Genomic DNA, 25,043 nt, shown 5'->3' with positions numbered 1-25,043 from the left:
GTTATTATTTGCTCGGTTGTTTTTTAGCCAATCAAAAAGAGGCTGAGCCGGAGCTTAATATGCCCTTCACGGCTTAGTAGATAGGGGTAATATCGACAATCGACACAACTTTCTAAAACCGTTAATATGAATATGTTGGTTTAAATTTGGTTGGTGCCAAAACACCGAAATTTTATTGCCATACAAATAAATAAATAAATAAATCCAATTAATTCAATAGCGAAAAATTCAAATTTAAAAACCTTTATTTTTTTTTATTCCGCGAATAGTATCTCAGAGGTAAAGAAAAAAGAAAAAAAAGGAAAAAAAAGAAAAGAAAAAAAAAAGTAGCTTATTTTCCGCAGACCTCAAAAATTTTCCTTCAGTTTCCCTCCTTAGTTTCTCGGAGTCCAAACACTCCATTGTCAGACTCTCTCTCTCTCTCTCTCTCTCTCTCTCTCTCTGCAGAGCTATCTTCCTTTTTCAGGTCAATAGGGTTTCACTTCAAAAAAGAAAGCTTCGTTTTCCACGGTCTTTGGTCTTGCGTGTTTGTTCTTCTCTGAAACTTTCTTCGTCAAACTCAGGGCTTTGACGATCCATGAGCTGAATTTCTGAGCCCTGAAGCTGGTATTTAGTCGTTTCTTCCTTCGATCGGTTGATCTCTGCGAAAATCTGAACTCATTTTCGGTTTTTCTCTAAGGTTAGTGGATCGGTTTTTTTTTTTTCCTCGGAATCCGTGACAGTGAAAATTTGAAAAAAATTGTCTTCGATCTTCGGAGTAGAACGAGAAATGAATTTCTCAAAACTCGAAATCTAAATCCAGTGAAGATTTGTATGTTAGCTGGGATTCAGAGGTCAGTCGAAGTAAAATGAGGCATTTTGTTTCTGGTGTTTTCTTTTCTTTTCTTACTTTTCTTTTTCCATCGATTTTTTTCGCGCAACAACCAATTTGCTTAAAAGCGTTAGATCTATCATTTTCGAAGACATTGTAAAATCTCATAGATGTCGGAGCTTTGTATACGTATCTAATCTCTCTCTCTCTCTCTCTCTCTCGTGAACATCTCAAGATTGGTTCAAAATAGAAACTTTTTAGTTTTATTTTTCCTTTTCTAATTTTTTTTTAAATTAAATAAATGGAGAACACATGCGAGCGACTTTTGCTGATAGTGCTGATACACTTAGAAGCTCTTTGGAAATACAATGTCGTGTTAAGCTCATCGATTGCGATCGATTTAGAGACGAGAAAATTGCTTCCGAAGCTCCTTTCATGGTCCCCGCCATTAAACTTGTCATTTCTGACTAGTCCTCCGGTGGGACCTTGATAAAAGTTTGATACATCCATGCTTTTTTGAATTGAAAAAAGTAAGAAGCTTTTTGATCCTGATTTCTATCCAATGCTTGATTATTTGTTTATTTATTTATTCAAGGACTCTTCACGGGAATAAAATGTCCCAGACATCCCGCTCGTCACCTATGTTCCAGTCGATCAAGTCATTGCCTGGAGATTTCAGGTTCATGAATTCTCCGAACTCCGATCGGTCTGAGAAGTCTGGCGAGGCAAAGTTAAGGAAGATCGAAGTTTCTCCGTTAAGTATACCTGAAAACTGCAGTTCTGGAGATGACAGTGAAAGCACAGACCAAGGAATCGAGGACTCGCCGTATGGTACAAATGCTGTCCCCGTGGAAGACAGACCCTCGAGCGGAGACGAAGATTCCGACTCTGTGGCTCGACCCGTGACCTCGACCTTGGCATCTCAGGGTGACCGTCGGTGGAGCGACACAACATCCTATGCTGCAAAGAAGGTATTTTTACGGCTTTCAGTCTAGTTCATGTGTTGACTCGCCTTTCTTAATCTGCACATGTTTTAAATTAAGTGCGAGTCTCTAGAATCATATGCTATGTAGTCTAACACAGTAATGCTGTCATGTAAGGAAAAACTAGTAAACACGTCCCGCTCTTCAGTATTTACTATTACCAAATAAAATATAAAAAACTCCCAAAAATGGCAACGAATTTTCAAACAATTGTGTTTTGATATAACATTAAATCCTCGATGATGAACCTGTCAATCTTTGGATATGGATTGGTTGGCTTCATAGTTTGCAAATTTCTCAATTTCTCTCTTTCTGACATTTTTGCTTCCCTGGGTTAATTTGATTTAACTGTCTTAGAGGGTTCATGTTTCCTTTAGTAGATGGATTGATTGTTGTAGACAATGATTTCGATGGTCACCTTGAATGGAAATTATAGTTCCTTGGGTCCTGCACTCTGTAGAGTGGAAAGACACTACAACAAAAATAAATTTAAGGAAGGACAAAAGGAGTGATTGACTTTGCTTCCCTTTGTCTTGTTTGGCATGATGTAGAGAGTAACATATGTGTACTAAATAGTTTATAATCTATTCTATGACTATCGAACTCGTTAGAATCTTTGATCTCTAAAACTAAAAATATGGATTATATAGTTATTACACTCTCAATTGTAGCTGGTAAAACATTTTTCCACCCGAATTTCTTATTTTCAAATGAGCCTGCTAATAAACAATTTATAATTCTGTTTTATCCTAATGTTTGATGAGCTGCACGTTTACTCTTTTCCTTCCTTCCCAACTAGTAAACTTTCATTTTTCTATCTGATATTCTGTTATACTATTTTCGCTCTTGGTCTTTAAGTTTTAATATGCTGAGATTAAAGACCATGTGAGAAGTACTGTAATAGTTTTTTGTTTTGTAAGATCTAGCTTGTTTTGTTATCATCTTTCGAAAACCTGTAGTTTTTCCTATTGTTTTTTTCAATAATTTTTAAATTTTTATTTTTTTTTATAGATAATACTGATTTGTGAGATTCAAATATATTCTAGTGAACAAAGTCACAGCTTAAAACTTATTATGATTTCTGGAATTGAATATACTAACATACTATCTAGTATTTATTAATTCCATTTACATACTTCTTAAAGTTTATCGTTTCAGAAGCTCCAGTCATGGTTTCAACTTCCAAATGGGAGATGGGAGTTGGTGAAGATATTGTCAGTTTCAGGGACTGAATCGGTTGTTTTACTGCCAGGCGAGAAAGTAAGAAAACTTTGAAACTATGAAACCATAATTTCTCTCACATAGATGATTTTTTTTTTTTTTTTTTCATTAGGAAGATGAACCTTTAATTCGGGTATTTAATCTTTCTTTTGCAGGTTTTAAAGATTAAAACTGATATTTTGGTATCAGCAAATCCTGATATTCTTGATGGCGTAGATGATCTTCTGCAGCTTAGTTACTTAAACGAACCAGCTGTGTTGTACAACCTCCAGTACAGATACAACCAGAATATGATATATGTAAGTTCTAAACTTTATAATTCAACTCCATTTGGCATTCTAGTCATTGTATTACTTATTCCGTTTACTTGTGTTGCAATCAGACAAAAGCAGGACCAGTCTTGGTTGCGATCAATCCCTTTAAGAAAGTTCCTTTATATGGAGACAAATATATAGAAGCATATAAGCGTAAAACAATTGAAAATCCGCATGTGTACGCAATTACAGATACAGCCATCAGGGAAATGATACGAGGTGCTTTTGTCTTACACTTACTAGCAACTATCAGTTCTAAATATTTTCAGCATGTATATCCTATATGAATTTATGACAGCATTTTGACAGTCTTACTCTCTTACTTTTCTTTCAGATGAAGTTAATCAATCTATTATTATAAGGTTAGTACATATACATTGTATTTCTTTCAATGTGCATTTTGCTTTTGGAAGTTGAACGTTGTAATTGCAGACAATTTACTATACACATATATTGATTATCTCTGTTTGTCGTATTACTTCTCTTGTGGAACCCATGGTCTCTTTTGTTTGCCTTTGATGTATATTCTTTACTATAATCAATTTTACATCTTTTGAATAAATTTTTTTTATAATACATCTTTGTTTATTTAAAAAAAAAAATACTACTGAAGGGGTGTAGAAATTATAGTTCCCTTTCACTTTTTTCCAAAATATTGTTGTGGAGTACAACTATTGGCAACAAAGAAGTCATAGTCTGCCATATAGCTCTTATTATGGAGGTTATAATTACTGTTATTAATATTCTTCAGTGGGGAAAGTGGAGCGGGCAAAACTGAAACAGCTAAGATCGCGATGCAATATCTGGCAGCACTTGGAGGTGGAAGTGGAATAGAGTACGAGATATTGAAGACAAATCCAATTTTAGAAGCCTTTGGCAACGCAAAGACATTAAGAAATGACAACTCAAGTCGTTTTGTAAGATTCTTGGCCTATTGGGTTTTTAAAAAAAAAAAATTATTTATAGCTTCAACTAAACCTTTATGTATACAGATAATAATTGGTAAATTGTTTTGGTTTAACCTAGAGTGTGAAACCGCATTCATTATAAAATAGCTGAAGTTCAGCCCAAAAAAAAAAAACTGTAGTTAATTTGTTGCTATGCTGGATAAACATGTTGCAGGGAAAGTTGATCGAAATTCACTTCAGCGAAACTGGAAAGATATCTGGTGCCCGTATTCAAACATGTATGTGAATCATTTTACTCATAGTCCCTGGATGTGGATGTTTATTTTAAGCCAATTAAAACTGATCTTAGTTCTCTTGTTTTCTGCAAATGTTTAAATGCAGTTTTGCTTGAAAAGGTACGTAACCCTTCATATTTGAGAAACATGAGTGTTCCATCTAGCAAATTAAATATGGGTACTTATTAGTTTGATTCTTTATTAACAGTCTAGAGTGGTTCAATGCACGGAGGGTGAAAGGTCATACCATATTTTTTATCAGCTTTGTGCTGGGGCTCCATCATCGCTAAGAGGTAGTTAATTAAACAACTGATGTCTAGCTGCTTTTTTTTTTTGTATGTTCGCGACCAATGTGTAGTCATTCAGCGTTTTATTCATCTTTTTACATGATAAGTACACGACTGGAGTTTAATTCCTCCTAAAATAGCACCTTTGCTTGGAGTTCTGAAATGTGATGCCACAAGCAGTTCTTTCTAGCCTTCTATTCGCTAATATGACATGATCGGAGTAGCTAATTAACTCCATACTTCTATTCTCTGAAACGATATAGCGATATCTGATTTTTCATATTTTCTCTATGGGTGTAACTAAAAATTTGGGCCCCTATAGGACTCTAAATCTTCTTTTCACATGAAGTGATAATTTGTTTTTCCAAAAAAATAAAATAAAATGAGATTGTCTTGTATCTCACATCCAACACTTTCAAACATAGTACATACTTAAAAACCAAGCATATGAATCTATACTTCAACATCATTCTCTTTTTTTTTTTTTTTTTGGGTTTGCGGCAGAGTTACTGAATTTAAGGAGTGCAAGCGATTTTAAGTATCTGAGCCAGAGCGATTGCTATTCGATTTCGGGGGTTAACGATACAGAACAATTTCGTATTGTCACGGTATTCCTTCTTATTCCTGCATTATTCCCAGGGTTTACTTTTATCGTCCATGTTCATCATAGACATATGTGGATATTACAGAACTTAGCATGGATGTTCCATTTCAGGAAGCCCTTGACGTTGTTCATATTAGTAAAGAAGATCAACAAAGTGTATTTGCCATGCTTGCTGCAGTATTATGGATGGGAAACATTGTGTTTGATGTGATAGATAATGAAAACCATGTCGAAGCCGTTGAAGATGAAGGTAAGTTTATTCAAAGATCTACCTTACTGAGGTGAAATCGTAAAGAGTTCAATACAATTTTACTTGCAACTTCCATGATCAACTACCTAAACTTTAATCAGCTGTATATGAAACTTTCTAAAATAATAAAAACACTAAACAAGAAATATATAATGTATAGGGATCAAAATTGGAGCATGGAACTTAGAATAAGACTTGATTTTGCGTCGGTACGGGAAGAATTTGTCTGCATGTGTAAAATTTTACATTGCTGGTTAATGCTGTTAAATGTCTGTAACGGATCAAGTTAATGTCCATTTCTAATGTTTTTTTTTAAACAATCCAACGTCCAATCCTACTGTTTAGAAACAGAAATAATATATCTTGCATAATCTCGAAGATAAAATTTATAAGTTCCGTGTTGGTCGGAGTTTGTTTAAGCCACAACATTGAGTTCCCATGACTTTATAACCGATGGTTGCACAACATATCCTCATTTGCATAATTTGCGTATTCTTAGTAATTTTCTTTATTCATTGGCCATTACAGTCGATATCCTTTATTTTGTTGTTACTGTGTGATCTTACTAAAAACTAAGATTTTCCTCTTCAGGTCTATTAACTGTTGCCAAACTGATCGGATGCAATGTTGAGGATCTTAAACTAGCGCTGTCAACACGGAAAATGAAAGTTGGAAATGATAATATAATCCAAAAGCTGAATTTATCACAAGTAAGATTTTCAGAAAGATGCAGCTTCAGTTTCTGTTTTTGGCCTTGATTAGGAATTAGGCGGTGGTTATTATGTAATGGGTTTCTTTCTTGGGTTTTCTATTTTCAGTTGGTTTCAGTTGCCTAAAACTTTATTTTTTGTAAAGAGACGAAAATTTCGTTGATGGAAAAAGTCTTGCAATTAGCTCCAGATTACAACTCTACAGTCTAACTAATACAGAAAACGAAAAATGAAGAGAAACTCTTATATCTAGAATGGAGCTGTAATTTCTATTATAGATTTCTTCTTACTGGGTAAAGATTGCGTTAAGTTATCCTCAAATTTACTTGGTGTAATCCTCTAATTACCATAAATCTTAAATGTTGCAAACCGTGAATCCCAAAATGTCCCTCCTGGCTAATGACACACATGTTTTTATTACTATTACTAATTTTTCTTTTTAAGAAACAGATTCCACATGTTTTATTACTTATTATTCATCTCCTTTAAGTTGTAAATCTTTACACCTTTCTATTTGATATCTCATATACATATTGTTGTTTATCCAGGCTATGGACACAAGAGATGCTTTGGCGAAATCTATTTATTCTTGTCTGTTTGATTGGCTAGTCGAACAAATTAACAAATCACTGGCGGTTGGAAAGCGTCGCACTGGACGATCCATTAGCATTCTTGATATTTACGGCTTTGAATCATTTGATGTATGTTTCAGCAGTCTTTACCCTGAATAGCTTCTCTCTCTCCCTAAGTATCTTATAGCTACATTTTTCATGCTATTTGTTCTGCAGAGGAATAGTTTTGAGCAGTTCTGCATTAATTATGCAAATGAAAGATTGCAGCAACACTTCAACCGTCACTTGTTTAAGTTAGAGCAAGAGGTAACTATTCTAGTTTTTATATATATATATATATATATATATATATATATGTTTTTTTTTATTGATTCTGTGTTAAAAAATAATTTGTTTGACGAGAGAGAGTATGTAAGATTCAGAACTTTTCTTTACTGATATATCTACTGCATGAGGTGGATTATAAATAACATTTAGCTATAAAATAGGGAAGTTTATTGTGCTAAGAAAGAACCCTGGAATGTGGCAGTATGCATTATCATAATTATTATTACTTTCTGGTTAAGCGGAGCTGTATAAGATAAGGAACTGGTCAAGGCAAACAAAATTATTTGAAAAAAAGCAGTATAAGTATAGTTTCATTTTCATCAAGAAGATGACGTACCAACGAAGCATGGTTTATGGAACTTTAGCCATGTATTGTTCTATCTGAATTATTTTATTGTTTTCCCTTACAACTTGAGTCTCGCATTGCAGGAATATATTCAAGACGGGATTGACTGGACAAAAGTTGAATTTGAAGACAACCAAGACTGTCTGTGTCTTTTTGAAAAGGTTAGTCCACCTACTAAGCGTTAATTGAAATATTATCCGTGTTTCTATTGTCTATATTAAAAATGCGAATGACAGTCACGTTAACTATTGGCTTATGACCTAAGCAATGAAGTGTTTTATTCATAACTAGGGAAGTATTATTTGAAAGATTCCAAATGAAGTAGTTTTGATAATTCTGTCTTTCTATTTCCAGTTTGATTTTCGTTCGATAAAAGTTGATAAGTTATAAATTTAGTATGTGTTACCACCAATCTTTCCGTGTTTCACTTTTGCTTCTGCTCCATAAATCCCTTATAATTGCCCTGCAAGATTGATCAACTAAAAAGTATTGAATGATGAGTATATTTTTTTACCGTCTTTATTTTGTTGCAGAAACCGCTGGGATTACTATCCCTTTTAGATGAAGAGTCCACTTTCCCGAATGGATCGGATCTAACTTTTGCCAATAAGCTTAAGCAACACCTAAAGCCCAATTCTTGTTTCAAGGGAGGACGGGAGAAATCATTTACTGTCAATCATTATGCTGGGGAGGTAAATACCTTGTAATGATCAGCTTCGATTTTCTTGGTCATTGCTGTCTTTTTTTTTTTTTTTTCTAGAGGTAGATTATGTTATAGGTTCCACACAAATTACGTATCGATAAGGCATTTGAGCTTCCACTAGTGACTAATATCGTAACTGAGAACCCAGCATTTTCTTAGTTAGCTTCAAAACATTTTGCTGTATGAATCTGATGACATTCTCATTTTGCCTCTCACATCATGTAATTATATTATTTTAGTATGTTAATAAAATCTTGTCTCAGGGCTCTTTATATATGATTTGATTGGTTCTACGTGCAGGTCACTTATGACACGAGCGGATTTTTGGAGAAAAACAGAGATTTGTTGCACATGAACTCCATTCAACTCATGTCCTCGTGTTCTTGCCACCTTCCGCAAAAATTTGCTTCAAGTTTGCTTGCGCAATCTGAAAAGCCTGTTGTTGGTCCTTTGTACAAATCAGGTGGAGCAGATTCCCAGAAGCTTAGTGTCGCTACAAAATTTAAGGTAGTTTCAACAATAGCAAAGACATGTTAATTTGGCATAAATTTTCATTACTGAAATGCAGTTTGTTGCGATTCAGAATGTATATTTTCTGTATTTTTTTTTAATTTTTTTAATTCACGGTTGTGAGCTGTTATATATAACTAGTCATGTTAACTTGTGTACATATAACTAATCTTTTGTATTTATATGTATAGGGTCAATTATTCCAATTGATGCAACGTTTAGAAAATACTACCCCACATTTCATACGGTGTATCAAGCCAAACAATCTTCAATCTCCCGGAGTATATGAGCAGGAACTTGTTCTACAACAACTTAGGTGTTGCGGAGTTCTAGAAGTTGTTCGCATATCCAGATCTGGTTTTCCTACCAGAATGTCTCACCAGAAGTTTGCAAGAAGGTGAAATTGGCTAGTTTTTTTCTCAGGCAAAAAAGCTCGTTTGGTGTTGGTTTCAAGTGAAGAAGCTGACTTTTTTTTTTTTCATCTTTTGTTTGCTTAAAATTATACATCAGATATGGTTTTCTTCTGCTGGAGAGCGCTGCGTCTGAGGATCCATTAAGTGTTTCAGTAGCAATTCTTCATCAGTTCAATATTTTACCTGAAATGTATCAAGTTGGCTACACAAAGTTGTTTTTCCGAACTGGGCAGGTAATGTATAATATTTCCTTTCTAATAAATTGAATTGAATTTAAATAATTTTGTTCAACTCATGCTTTCATAATCTTGATGTTTCGACGTTGGAAATTTAAAATGATGATGCCAATCCGTTCAGATTGGGGTGCTCGAGGACACAAGAAACCGGACTCTTCACGGCGTTCTACGTGTTCAAAGCTGCTTTAGAGGTCACCAAGCTCGTTGTCACCTAAAGCAGCTCAGAAAAGGAATTACCGTTCTTCAATCATGTACTACATTTTTTCTTCTTCGGGAAATCTTTTTATGATTTGTTTATAGGAACGAAGGATACTAGAAACTATCTTCTAACTTATATTTTGATGTTCAATATAGTTGTTCGGGGAAGGAAAGCCAGAAGGGAATATAAAGAGTTGATACAGAAGCATAGAGCCGCTATTGTCATACAAAAGAGGATTAAAAACAGAATGGCCACGAGGAACTTGAAGCGTATTCAAGCTGCATCAATCGTCTTACAATCAGGTATACACACGTATTTCCTGTACGCGGCCTCGATAACTTTTGTCGATAATATAATATATATAATTGAACTGAAATTTATATATCGATTTGCTCATGCTTTCGACGTACATCTTTGCAGCCATTCGTGGCTGGATGGTACGAAGATACTCTGGAGATATCGGATTGCTAAAACTTACGAGCTCAAAGGTAATCATTCAAATCCCTCGTCCTTCTCGTAAAAATCTCTGGTATGGCTTTCTCATTTCCGAAATAATTTTTCAGGTGAACGAGTCAGATGAAGTGGTGGTCAAGGCGTCGGTACTTGCGGAGCTTCAACGCCGCGTTCTCAAGGCCGAGGCCGCTCTTCGGGAAAAGGAAGAGGAGAACGATATTCTACACCAGCGCGTCCAACAGTACGAGAGTCGATGGTCCGAGTACGAGCTGAAGATGAAATCCATGGAAGAAGTTTGGCAGAAGCAGATGAGATCTCTGCAGTCGAGCCTCTCCATAGCCAAGAAAAGCCTTGCGATCGACGACTCGGAGAGAAACTCCGACGCCTCTGTCAACGCCAGCGACGACCGCGAGTACAGCTGGGACACGGGATCCAATCACAGAGCGCAAGACAGCAACGGGGTTAGACCGATGAGCGCGGGTCTAAGTGTCATAAGCCGATTGGCCGAAGAGTTTGAGCAGAGGAGTCAAGTGTTTGGCGACGATGCTAAATTCCTTGTCGAAGTCAAGTCCGGGCAGGTTGACGCGAGCTTGAATCCCGACAAGGAGCTCAGAAGGTTGAAGGAGATGTTTGAGGCCTGGAAAAAGGATTACGGAGGAAGGCTTAGGGAGACCAAACTGATTCTAAACAGGCTCGGAAATGAAGAGGGTAATATTGACCGCGTGAAAAAGAAGTGGTGGGGTAGAAGAAACAGTTCAAGGATAAATTGATTCGTGAATCGCCGTATCGGGGCTTGATCAATTTAAAATTTAAGCCCCTTTCTACGTTTTCGAGGTTGAGTTTTTCTTTTTCGTTTTCTTCTGGAAAAGAGACGGTTAAAAGGGTTACTGGATTTGTTATCGGCGGTATTTGCTGGTTTTTATAGTCTTTTCCAGCCCCGCTTGTGTTCCTTATGCTCACGGGTGCACAAGAATTGTGACGAGTTTTTTCGGTACAAACGATTTGGTGCTCTTCGGAGGTGATTACCCAACTATGTATATCATGTTCTATTTATAGTCTGACATCTAATTATTGATGACGTTCTCTGTAATATATTATTTGGACATGGAGAACTACACTTCCTCGAATGCTTTATTCAATATAGTTACTGGAAAGATGTGCTGGTTTTTTGCGTAGTGTGAGAATTGCAGAGATTGAATCAAGGCGTTTTGCTGCTAGTAATTATCAGTTGTTTTGCTTTAATCTGTTGTGAGTTATGTTGATATTTCAGTTCAGCTTGTCTCGTGTTAAGCGTCAAAACTCTTTAGTTAGATTGAAGTCTATAAGCCTGTAAAATAAAAGTTGATAAACCAAGCAATTTTAATTCTTTTATAATTCCAACCTTTTAAAGTTGAGTTGTGAAAGCAAAATTTTGGGATCATGCTATAACTACGGAAAGTTTTGAAGATCTCTCTTGTTAAGAGAAAAACATATTCTTACAAAGTGCAATAAATGATGTTTGCAAATTTGACCGTACACGCTTTAATTGTATTTTTTTTAAGCTTAAATTAGCCCGAAAAGAACAAGGGAAATGCATATCACAAAAAAGAAAGAAAGAAAGAAATGAACAAAAAGATCACAAAATTTCTTTTAGACATTTTCATCCTTGTGTTTTTTTCTTTATCAACAAGAAGTATTGCTCAAAATTAGCGAACACATCGATAGTCAACGTTAGTTGTGCGTCAGAATATGCATCCACTATTTTGCGGTATTTGTGAACGTGAGTATTAAACATACTCGCTCTTAGTTTTGAGTTTCGTGTTACCTCTATTCCAGAATGTGAGATCCTCATAGTTCATTGCTTTCGGTATAGAGTATTTTTGATCCCTCGAAGATCTTCGATTTTTTCAGAGCATCTTATCTTCGCTACAATATCTCTTTATTACAATATGAGTATCTCATTGCGTTCGATACCTTGAGCATTTTCAATGCCTTCGGTATGAGCATCTGTCTTCGAACAGATGACGTTCTATAAAAACTCGATTGTCACTAAATTAAGCCTAAGAGTATATTTCGACGAAAGAAGCTTGAAACACGAGACTATGACGAAAGTTTAATGAAATGAAAATATCTAGCTCAGAATACGAGTAAAACAAAAAATGAACAATATAATAAGCGATATTCTTAATATTAGTCTGATTAATTAAGACGGTGTTCTTGAACTTAAAGTTGAAAAATCGATAACATAGTAAATTATTCTAAAGGAGAGGGCGTTGGGAATAAAAAGAAATGTGAGGTTTCGGTTGAGTTATAATTACATCATCATTAATTCCCGAAGATTTTTGGCTAACATTTTAAATTCGGGTATAGTTTAGGATAAGATACCTCCAATCTACATGGAGCCTACACCTGGCCAAATCTAATAGTTATTACTATTAGTCTATTAGTCTATTAGTATAAGACCTGATTATAAATACAAAACTACAACAATGAATTGTATTCGTTGGACAACCACGTAGACCGGTTCTGTATAAAGGAAAGCACAAAAAAAAGACACATGCACATGCATGTGCATGTGATTGTTGTATTAAGAAGACGACAAATGTACGCTCACACACTAAAAAGAATTATTGTTAACCCTATTACCATTTAAGAAATAAATACGTTTCCTTAATTACTTTTACATTCAATTCCCTCCCAATCATAAATGTCACAGTTACTCTCTTTCTCTCCCACTTGTAGTAGTGACCTTATTCCTTATATACAAACAAACACTCACTTCTCTCAAATCTCAACTACTCTCAATCTCAAATATAGCTACTCTGTCTCTCTCTCTCTAGAGTTTAGATCATAATAAATATCAAATAGTCCATCAAGATGCAAAGAGCCACTGCTAGTACGGTCTTCGTCTTCACGGTGGTCCTAACGGCCGTTATCTCCGGCGTTAGATCTTGCCAGCCCGCCGACAGGGCGGCTCTGGCGGCGTTTCAGGCGGGTCTGACGGAGCCGTACATCGGAATATTCGAATCTTGGGCCGGAAGCGACTGCAACAAGTGGTACGGCGTGAGCTGCGACCCGGAAACCGGCCGTGTCGTCGACATAAACCTCCGGGGAGAGTCCGAGGACGCGATTCTGGCGAAATCCGGTCGGAGCGGTTACATGACCGGCACGATCTCGCCGGAGATTTGCCGGCTCGACCGTCTCACGAACCTCATCCTCGCCGACTGGAAGGGAATCTCCGGCGAGATCCCTGACTGCCTCACGACTCTCTCGTCACTCCGGGTCTTGGATCTCGTCGGAAACCGAATCTCCGGTAAGATCCCTGGGAACATTGGGTCTCTGCAGAGACTCACGGTGCTCAACCTCGCTGACAATGTGATCTCCGGCGAAATCCCGAGCAGTCTCGTTAGGATCGGAGGGCTCAAACATCTTGACCTCAGCAACAATGGCCTTACAGGTTAGCCACCAAGGCCCGCTCATTTATATTGATATATAACAAAACAAAATAAATTATTTAGAGGTCTATTTTAGAAATTAGTCACGGAATTTTTAAATATACCAAAACTATTTTTTTTATTTATAATTTTTCCAAATATTTTGTTTATGTAAAACACATTAATGTATTAGAAAATAAAAAACAAAAATTTCAAACCACCAAAATGAGTTTAAAGTTCAAACCATTATTGATATAAAAAATAATGAGAGGTTAATTTTTTTTTAAAAAACTTAGTCACATAATATTTAAATTAAATATACCAAAACTCATATTTTGTTCTGTAATGTTTTTATTTTTAATGTAAACACAGTAAAGTATTATTAGAAAATAAAAAACAAAACAAAAAAATATCAAACATCTTAATTGCTTGCCCATACATTATCGTCACACTTTTCGAGAAAAAAATACCACACAGAGAATAAAACTCCATATCTTCCTAGCTGCAAAAAGTATTACTTTTTTTTTTTCATATAAAAAAGTTGAAAATAATTATACCTAATCAGAAATATAATAAATTTTTACAGGTCAGATCCCATCGGACTTCGGATCCCTTAAGATGCTGAGCCGGGCTTTGCTGGCTCGGAACCAACTCACCGGTCCGATCCCAAACTCGATCTCCGGAATGAACCGGCTAGCCGATCTAGACCTCTCCGCGAACCGGATCTCCGGCTCGATCCCAAGCAGCATGGGCCAAATGCGAGTCCTCTCGACCCTAAACCTAGACAGCAACGCGCTCTCCGGCGCGATTCCGGCGAGCCTTCTCAGCTCCGGGATCGGAATCCTGAACCTGAGCCGAAACGCCCTCGAAGGAAACGTACCGGACGTGTTCAAGCCCAGCACGTACATCATGGCCTTGGACTTGTCGTATAACAGCTTGAAAGGTCCGATCCCGAGCTCGCTCTCGGCGGCGAGGTATATCGGACATTTGGACTTGAGTCACAACCATCTCTGTGGAGCTATTCCGGTTGGGTCTCCGTTTGATCACTTGGAAGCTTCGTCGTTCGCTAGCAATGACTGTCTCTGTGGAAACCCACTCGCCACCACTTGTTAGGGACGTACGATTCATATTATTATTACTATTGTTATTAATATTGTCGTTTAATACTACTACTACTTCCAAATCTGTTATTATGATTATGATTATGATTATGATTATGATTATGCTATCATTCAGGCTATCAGTATTAATTATTTTGATGCATTATTGCATATAATGTAAAAGTCATAAATTGGGTTGTGTCATGTCATGTGATCATATTGGTGATTTGTATCGTAGCAAGGGTTGTGTTTGTGCATGCACGTGACCAATCACAGCAAATACAAATCCATCCATTATTATAATATATATGTATATCAAGGTATATCTTTTTCTCTCCTCGATCTCATCTACTTGTAATCAAATGTGTATTTTATTTTGCTATATGCAGTGCAAGAAAGTTTGGAGCTGCTTTTCCTTTATATATTTGCTCCTTCAATAAAAAAAAAGTTGGTTTGATTAAAAAATAATTGTTCAATAAATATGTACGTGAGATTGAACCATATTTCGTTTTCTAAAAAAATAAACCGTATTTTGTCTATACTTTTTTGTATATCATATATACTAGAGGTGCACCGGTTTGCACGTGTGAAAAGTATTCTTGGTACTTTTTTTTTTTTTAATTATTTATGTAAAGATATGGGGAGTTAAGTAGATCTAAGCTAGTGGTATTCTTTCTGGGAGAGTACATGACTTTCAGTGCGATCGATTCTATATTTATATACATGCATAGATATGACGAGAGAAACACAGTGTCTTTAGGCAAGTGATCACGACATGAAAATGTCATTTTTAAATAATAACGACGACGTTCTGTTAAGATCTTCTTCATCGTCGCAGAGATTGGTAAAAAAATCTTACATATATCTGGTCTACTTTCTACTTTCATAATCTTAAGTTGTGTTATAAAGTATTCGAACGATGAAGAAGAAACTGGAAGTAAGCAAATATTAAATACAGAAGTTCATAAATGTAACAATTAATTTTCTATTTACATTATATGCCATAATTAAAAACTAGAGAAGTAACAAATGAGATAAGTGTTTTTTTTATTTTTTTATTTTTATATTTATTTTTTATTTTTTAATAACAAACGAGTACTGTATAAGTTAATTGAAAGTCTCAACCTTTACAATCAAAATTAATTAATATTAACTCGATGAATTATAAATAATAATTATATAAACTAGTCGAAGTTGTTAATCTCCGAAATCAAAGTTAAATAATATTATATGCAGAATATAATCAATATTAATTTCAGAAGTTAATGAAAATTAAAATTATTTAATGTAAATGTTAACTGAAGCTTTGTGGATTAATTAGAAAGCTAAAATATACTGAGGGGAAGTCACATGATAATGATATTTTTATACGTCAATAACTAAAAAATAAACAAAAAAATTGACTTGGCTAAAATTTTAAATCAGGTAAGAATTTGACAGAATATTATTTGATATGATAAATTTATCCAGTAGCTAAATATCTTTAAACTAAACCTTATTTATTTTTATTTAGTGGAGTTAAATGAACATTCGTGTCAGTATTGAAAATTGATGCTGTCATAATCCGAAATAGATAAAATAAGAGTAGTCTAAACGACTAGCTAAATATTGAAAACTAAGTTTTGTAAAATAGCCTACATGTGGTGTTGTAAATCATTAATACAAATAAGCGAGATATATTTGACATAATCACCCTTATTAATTACAAATTAAAATTAAAAAGGAAAAAAAAAAAGAAAACAAATCAGCCACCGAAACTTCAAAATCTTACATGAATCGAGAAGAACTACTCCTATAGAGAAACATATCAAATTAGCTATATTAAAAAAAAAACCCTATCTAAATCTCTACCCTAAATTTGAAGGTTAATATTAATTAATACATGACAAAATATAATAAGGACGATCTAGCAATGTAGCCAATCTCAAACGTGATTTTAAGAATCTAATCAACATTTGATAAGTTTTATAATCTAGTCATCTACATAGATAAACGGATAGAAAATATCGAAAATACCATTTTTTAGCGTAAATCATAGAAACCAGCCACCAGCCAATGTTTCAGTCAGCTAAAAATTAAAGTCAATTAAGTCAGTTAAAAATCTCAAAGTTCATGCTTGATATTTAAATTTAAAAAATTTAAAAGGTAATTCATTATCAAATATAATATAGGAAGTAAATTAAATATTGAATAGAATCAGTAAAAAAATCTGACACGCGTGTAAAAGTGGGAAATATTTTTAATACCAATTTTAAAAATATGAAATTCTATGTTTCTCTCTCACCAAATTAACATAAATAAACCGATATGCGCTACAAGTTATCTTAAATTTACCAAAATTAACTATAATCGATTTTACTACGTACAAAATAAAAAAACTACTCTCTAATTAAGGGAATTTGACCAGAGACACCATAGCAACATGTGAATTAAATATTAAAATAGAAAGTAAATGAAAATCAGATCCACGTAAATGAAAATGAAATCCACGTTTCACAACTAATTGGACTACACATTAGGAAAGAAAATATTATGCAATAAATGAGTATAACGTGTATTAAAGCCTGACTATTTCGCTATCCCCAAATGTTGGCTACATGTCACCTCTGTTTTTCTCTCACGGAATTAATAGAAATAAACCGATATCTTATACAACTTATCTTAAATTTACCAAAATTAACTATAACCGATTTTTGTTCAAAATAAAAAAGTACATTACAAAAATAGCCAACTTAAATGTTTGACATTGCTAAATAGCCAACGTTTGGTAAATCTTAGGTAAATAACCACTTTCAGACATAAATCTTAGGTAAATAGCCACTTTCATATACCAAACGTTGGCTATTTATGTAAGATTTACGTCTGAAATTGACTATTTACCTAAGATTTACAATTCCAACGTTTCAAGTGATAATATTCGAATCTTGGGCCGGAAGCGATTGCATCAAGTGGTACGGCGTGAGCTGCGACCCAGAAACCGGCCGTTTCGTCGACATAAACCTCCGGGGAGAGTCCGAGGATGCGATTCTGGCGAAATCTAGATGGAGCGGATACATGACCGGCACGATCTCACCGGAGATTTGGCGCTCAATTATACTGATATATAACAAAACAAATTATTTTAGAGGCCTATTTTATATATTAGTCATAGAATTTTTAAGTTACGTCATGAGTTGCTTCAAACTTCCCAAGTTACGTCATGAGTTGCTTCTACCTTCCTAAGTTCTTGATCTTGGAGATCCATAAGTTGGCGGCTAATTTTCGGTGGGGTAGTGAAGAAGGTAATCAGAAAACCCATTGGGGGAAGTGGGAGAGGATTTGTGCCCGGAAAGAGTTGGGATTCTGGAATTTGGAGCTCTTCAACAAGGAAAGCCTTGCCAAGATCGTGTGGAGAGTGAAGACCGTGTGGAGAGTCCTTTGCTTTCCCTCCTCGCTTGATTCTCGGGTTTTCAAAGAAAGATAGTTCCCCGACCCTTGTATTCTTTCAGCCGCTCCTTCGGGTTACGCTTTTAGCCTTTGGCGTGGTTTTTTATGGGGTCGAGAAGTGGTCATCAAGGGCTCTCGTTGGTGCATCGGTTCCGGGGAAAGTATTGTAGTTCGCAGTGATCGTTGGATCCCTCGACCTCACGAGTTCATTAACCGGAATGGTTCTAGTGTCCCCATTGGAACCTCGGTTGCCTTCTTCAAGCTTCCCAATGGCGATTGGAATGAACCCCTCCTTCGTAGAATGCTTTCCGAAGCCGATATGGGTGAGATCTTGAAGATTTCCATGGAACTCACTCAATGCCAAGGACGAGATTTGTTGGCATTTCTCTAAGGATGGTGAACTCTCGGTTAAAAGTGCCTACCGTGCGGCTTGCTAGACCCATTTACTGGATGGGACCTCCAATCCCAACCTCACCTCCGAATGGTGGACCTCCATATGGAAACTCAATGTCCGTCCGAAAATTCGAGTTTTGATATAGAAGCAGTGCAAAGAATGGCTTTCCACATCGAGTATTCTAGCCTCGCGCGGCATGGCTATTGACCCTTCGTGCCACTGCTGCCACGGGGAATGCGAGTCGGTATTCCATGCGATTTGGTCTTGCCGGGAAAGCGTGCGCTACGGAAAGTCTCGAGATGGTGGCCCATGGTTAAAGCTTCCTTCAATGGAGATATATTAGGCTTGTTCTCGCTGGCCAAGAACACTCTGCCTCTTCCGGAGTTTGAAGCTTTCACCATGTTGGCTTGGCATACATGGAATCGGCGCAACGAGGCTGTTCACGGTGGTTGGATTTGCTCTCCAGCTGAGATGGTGAACTCCGCGCTTCACCTGCTCGAAGAACATCATAGCTGCTGTACGAACTCCATCACTCCCCAAGGGCTTGTTCTCACTCATCCGATGCGTTGGAAACCCCCCGACACTGCTTGCCTCGTCCTTTCGGTGAATGTAGCTCTCTCCCACGACTTGCACAGCTGCGATGCGGGTGGCATCTTCAGATCCTCGGCGGGAATTGCACTCTCCACTTTTTGTCTCCGCTTGCTCGACCTTTGAATCTTCTCGCGGCCGAAGCATGGGCCATATTCCGAGGTACGGAATGTTGAATTCCATCTTAAAATCAATTGGTGTCAAGTGGAGGGGTTCAACCGATATATAAACAAATGTCCATTCACAAACACAACCAATGTGAGACTATCCCACTTAAATACTCTTCATCACGCGTAGTGTGATCAGGCCGAGTAACAATCCCCCTCACGCTTCGCGTGAGAGGGGGATCAAATTCAAGTTGTTTGAATGGACAAGACTCTGATATCATGTTGAATTCCATTTTAAAATCAATTGGTGTCAAGTGGAGGAGTTTAACTGATATATAAACACATGTCCATTCACACTCACAACAAATGTGGGACTAATCCACTTCAATATGGAACTGGCGGCTGAACATGGTTTCTCTTCTATTCATATTCAATCGGACTGCAAGACGGCAGTCTCACTCATCCGCTCTGGACGCGCTCCCCATATCGACGTCGGTATCTTCATCTGGGGAATTCTGGCTCTCACGCCCAGTTCTCCTCTTTTGATATTTCTTTTGTTTCTCGAGGTTGTAACGTGGTTGCTCATCAGCTAGTGAAGTTGTCTTTACGCAATGATGTTGTCGTGGTGTGGAAGGACTATTTTCCACCCATTATTATGGAGCTTATCCAGCCTGATATGCCTTGAATGGAAGTCTTCGCACACCTTTTCAAAAACAAAATGACAATGATATTTCTATATTAATTATCACATCATAGAAATTAACTACGTTATTTGAATTCACGAAACCGGTTACTATTTTACTCTTTTAACTTGAGTATAATATTTGAATTCATGAAACCGGTTACTATTTTACACTTTTAACTTGAGTATAATATTTGAATTCATGAAACCGGTTACTATTTTACCATTTTAACTTGAGTATAATATTTTATAATAAAATAAAGACTCTAAAGAATAATTATCCTCAAATTTTAAACCAAGGAGCGCAAATAATCCTAAATCTTCAACAATATTTTGCATGTTCCTTCAACAACTTGTGTTTGAAGATTTACAGAGCACCGACGAGAGATCACATGGTGGTGGATCCCATGGTGCACCGCGTCCAATAAATGATGAAAAAAATTGCCTCATAGTTTTGGTATTTATTATTATGCCATGTTTACGTTAGAAAGTAGTTCACGTCGCATTATGAGTTGTGGATTATTTATGTTTAATAATAATAAAGATAAATTACAAGAATACCTCCCTGCAGGGGCTGATAACAAAGTGCCTATTGAATTCAAAATTTCCACAAAATTACTCCTTCCCTCACGTTTTTGTCACGTGACACCTTATCGAAGGTTATAATTGGTATTTTTAGTGTTCTGAATTATTGAATTAATATTTTATGAAATGAATTATTTTTTGAAAATATTTGAATAAATCAAGTTAAATCCTAAATATATAAGACCGCCCAAAATTGTCGACGAGTTTTTTCCAAAATGGTGAAAGCTTTACGGAAACCTCCTCAAAGCGCCAGTGAAAGCACTCCAGGTTTTTGAACTAAATCTTCGGCCAAGAAAAAAAAGAAATCGAGGTCTCCGAAGAAGAAGACCGAATCTAAGGACCTGTCTGGAGAGAACATTGCTCATTGGTCTGGAGATTTGCTATTCCAAGTTCAGAACATGTATGAGAATATTTACTCAGTTGATTTAGTGTTAGGAATATTGCCCACTGAAGATAATAAAAAAACATGAATGATTATTGAATTTAATAAGAAGTTTACTTTATTAGCATTATTGATTAGTGAGTTATTTTCTAATTAGAATCAATAACAACTATCATCACTAGTCTCCGTATTAAACTGAATTACATGCTGGGCATCTAAGTTCGGGCGGTGAACTAAAACTTGGTCGATCATTGATACATGCCTGGATAGCTGTATCTAAAATCATATATGTGGAACGCAAGTGAAGGTTGATCATCACTTGGTGGAAGCATTATATATTTTCGGTAAGTATACGACCTGGATAGACTTAATTGGTTGTTGATGTGTCGTTTAAGTACTGTTACGACACACTAACCAGGGTCACTATGATGGTCACAGTGACAGTTAGTCTAAATCCTGAAGTGGTCATGGACTTCTGGGTTGTATTACCGGGTTCTTTGACTCGTTCGTTAATGGCTACTTGAAGGTGTTAGAACACTTATGTCTTGAGAATTCGGGATATGATCTGAGCAGAAAGTGATTCACATATACGAAATCCAGCCTTCCTGAAAGAAGGTTAATGTTCACTCACCTAAGGGTTGATTCAAAAACCGATTGATTGTGCACACTTTCGTAGTAAGTACGTACGAAAGAATATTTCGCTAGGGAAGCAACGATGCTTAGGGCTCATATGTATCAAGAAATGTATAGCATAATAATTGAACTTTTCTCGGTACGAGTTGAACCTGGAGGATTAAGTTCATGATTTGACTATATCAATGGACACTCTTACGATGATTAAAATATAATTATAGTAATAAGAAGAGTCTAGTCTTGGCTCATTTTGTGGAGTATCACCAAAATTGACGAATCGATTAAATAAGAGGAAAAAAAAATTTCGTCTATTTTTAATCTGATTTGTAGGAGCTTTATGTTACTAGGTCCATAGTCCCCCAGTCGGCTCTGATAAAAATGAATAAGAACTCTCAAGTAATAATAAGATTTATTGTTTACAATCTCACAGCTGTAAATTGTCTTAGCAGCATTCATTCGGAAATTTGTCTATTTTTCGAATTAAATATTTATTGTGGAATTAATTATTTATTGTTAGAAAAAATGTTTAATTAATATAATTTTAAGTTGGGGTTCATGGACATTGTAAAATTCAAAAATTCATAGGCCCAGTACCACTAGTTGGGCGCATACTTTAGAGTTTAAATAACCAATATTCTCTCTTTAATTAGTTGATAGATTTATAGAAAAGAAATCAAGTAACTAAATAAATAAGTGAGAGAATAATAATGATTGATATATTCTCTCTCCATTAAATACGGAAATAAGATATTGTCATTTATTCTCTCTCATAATTAATTTCTTAATATCTATGAGAGAATAATGGTTGAGATATTCTCTCTCCATTAAATAAGAAAATAATATATTGTCATTTATTATCTCTCGTGGATAATTTTCTAATATTTAAGAGAATAATAATTGTTGATATATTCTCTCCATCAAATAAGAAAATAAGATAGTGTCCTTTATTATTCTCAAATATCTCGATTGCTTAATATAGGAGAAAAATATGGAAATATAATATCATAGATTCTGATCTGATGGATGAGATAAAAAGTATGATTTGTAGTCAAGATCCAATGGTTCATGCTTAACTACAAAATATGAAAGAATATATGAGAATAAGGAAACCCTAATGGCTTCCTAAAATATCTCAATCCTACCACTATAAATAGGAGTCATGGAGAACACAAAACGACACATGTGTGATACACGATAAATAAGAGAAAAAATTCGACCACTCTCTCTCTCTTTGGTGGCTGATCTCTCTCTCTCTCTCTCTCTCTCTCTCTCTCTCTCTCTCTCTCTCTCTCTTTCTCTCTCTCTCCCTCTCCCTTGAAATTCGTGATTCCAATCCCAAAAATACGACACGACCCAAACTCCTAAATCAGTAGTCATTGTGAGATAACGAGAGAGCCGACTTATAAGTTAGTTGCTTGAATTACTCTCTAGTGTTTACTACTCATTTAAACAAATCTAGATCATATAATCGTAAGATTAACTAGCTAGATAGCGTAATTATTTATATTTGGCACGGTTATAGGGATATGTATTCTCAATAATGGTATTTCACAAATAATTTGGTGTTGGAGCGATTGTTCGTGACCAATACCAATATGTTTAATACCCAAAATTAGCAAGAAGAACATGTTCATGCAATCGTTGGGACTTGTCAGGTACACTATTTACTTAGTAGCTGAATAATTTACTCTGACATGTCTAATTTGTACTAATACTCACAATCTTCCATAGGGATTTCTTGTGCTCTTGCCATTGCGTGTATTTGGAAAAAACATCAGCAACCGAAAATGTATGTGGATGATTGCTACAAAAAGGTCGCGTACATGAATGCATACAAGTACATGATCAATCTGATGAAACCTATCGAGCAATGGCCAAAAATAGGTCTAACACCGAGGAAAGTGGAACATGATGAGGTTGTTCCATCACGTGGAACCAGAATGACTCGGAAATACGTCACGGTCCGATATCATGGATGTGAAAAACAGGGTCGCAACTTGAAGAAGACATGCTTTAGAAGGACGCAATATACATTGGTAAGCTTGATGTGCTGATACATATCTTATCATATCTGGCTATCTAATTTAAATTTCTCATGCAGAGAAATGAACATCGAACGGCTAGAGATGCACATCACGCTACTAGAGGTGCTCCGACTCAACGTGCTCCAACTCAACATGGACCGAGCCAAGTCAATCCACAACCACAACCACAACTTAGGGTTAGTTACTGAGATTTTTCACTAGGTATGAACCATCATCTATTTATCTGATCAGTTGTAAATTTTGAAATTACAGCACAGTCCGAGATTCAACAGGCTTCCAATAAGAAAAAAATGTATTACAGCCGAGAAATTTATTTTAGCTTAGGTGTTTGTGTATCAATGACTTTAGTTATGATGGTATGTAATTGGGTACTCGTTTGGGTGATATTATAAGATATCGTTGCAAAAACGTGTAATCCTTTTGTGGTATAAAAGTCTGGTTGTAATCCTTTTGTAAATGGTCTCAAGCTGAGATCTTAACCACTAAAACAGTGTATGAAAGTGTTTGTCAGGTGCCCAAATTAAAGAACGTGTATGTCTATCTGACTTTGACCATTTTGGTGTTTCAAGTCAATGGTCTAGTTGTGACCATTTTGGTGTTTCAAATCAATGGTCTAGTTGTGACTATTTTGGTATTTCAAATGCAGTTTATCCTATAACCATTTTCATGTTCCGAAACCAAGAAATAGAGTCCATTTTTAGTTCCGAATGCAATCAATTTTGTCCATCTTAACTATCGGTTGAACTAAATAACATTCACTAATGTACAACAAAAAAACCAACACCAACACTAACAAATAACATTCAAAATAGTTGTCATTGCAATACTTGGGCATACAAAAGGAAGGTAACATACAAATAGGATATATTTGTACATCAAAATAATACCAACACCAAAACAGATTACAATCATATCGATCTTCAGTTTGCGCGATTCATCTCCTATTTTTCCCCTCAACTTCTTCAGCTCAATGTTGACTTCATTATTCATGTACTTCTCTGACAAATCTTCAGTTTCCCGTTCTTCGAGTTTGTTAATTTTTTTCAATAATCTAGGTATGATTTGTAAAGACTTTTTACACATTTTTGGATCCATCCACTCTAACATACCACAACTCTTGTCCCTATTCTTCTGCAAATAACCATCAATATCAGCGTCAATTAATAACCCGGAGAAATAAAGATGAGGGGTAAGGACTACATCGAACCATAAATACAAACAACGTACCTCATATCTTGAACATCTATAAAACCTCCTTCCTGGGCTGTCACACATCCATGACGTGCCTCGACGCACAACACACGGCAATATCACTGAGGAATCCGACGTTTCTCGACAGACTCTGCTTCATCGACAACCATAAATCCACTCTTCAAAGAAGACGCCATCGATAATGAGTAACAAAGTGATATTTAGTGTTTGATTTTTGTTTGTGAAGATCACATCAGACCGAATTTTGGATTTTATGGTTAGAGGTTTTGGGTTTCAGTGAATGAATTTTGGGTTTTAGGGATTTTTTATATTTATCGAGATGTTTTTGAAAATATGAAGAGGAAACTGTATTTA

The 25,043-nt window shown here is 35.9% G+C and overlaps 2 protein-coding genes across 2 annotated transcripts; both read left to right on the top strand.

Annotated features, from left to right (window-relative positions):
• Positions 1-697: 697 nt before the first annotated feature.
• On the top strand, positions 698-11,292 carry LOC149394216 (myosin-1-like). The gene is made up of 24 exons (XM_089616466.1): positions 698-833; positions 1,407-1,782; positions 2,953-3,054; positions 3,171-3,314; positions 3,398-3,548; positions 3,664-3,691; positions 4,081-4,246; positions 4,452-4,515; positions 4,619-4,632; positions 4,721-4,805; positions 5,304-5,407; positions 5,515-5,653; positions 6,245-6,363; positions 6,912-7,064; positions 7,152-7,241; positions 7,692-7,769; positions 8,142-8,300; positions 8,612-8,818; positions 9,013-9,218; positions 9,332-9,467; positions 9,592-9,721; positions 9,825-9,971; positions 10,090-10,157; positions 10,233-11,292. Exons 1-24 carry the CDS (start codon positions 814-816, stop codon positions 10,890-10,892), a joined length of 3,546 nt encoding a protein of 1,181 aa, XP_089472592.1. The 5' UTR covers positions 698-813; the 3' UTR covers positions 10,893-11,292.
• A 1,526-nt stretch (positions 11,293-12,818) lies between these two features.
• On the top strand, positions 12,819-15,057 carry LOC149394215 (uncharacterized). The gene is made up of 2 exons (XM_089617140.1): positions 12,819-13,558; positions 14,122-15,057. Exons 1-2 carry the CDS (start codon positions 12,979-12,981, stop codon positions 14,646-14,648), a joined length of 1,107 nt encoding a protein of 368 aa, XP_089473266.1. The 5' UTR covers positions 12,819-12,978; the 3' UTR covers positions 14,649-15,057.
• The last annotated feature ends 9,986 nt before the right edge of the window (positions 15,058-25,043 follow it).

This window comes from Urtica dioica, chromosome 6, assembly GCF_054948205.1.
Source record: "Urtica dioica subsp. dioica isolate 48M chromosome 6, U.dioica_male_clone48M_v1_H2, whole genome shotgun sequence".
In the NCBI taxonomy this organism is placed as follows: Eukaryota; Viridiplantae; Streptophyta; class Magnoliopsida; order Rosales; family Urticaceae; genus Urtica; species Urtica dioica.
This window is presented reverse-complemented; position numbering and strand designations above follow the sequence as displayed.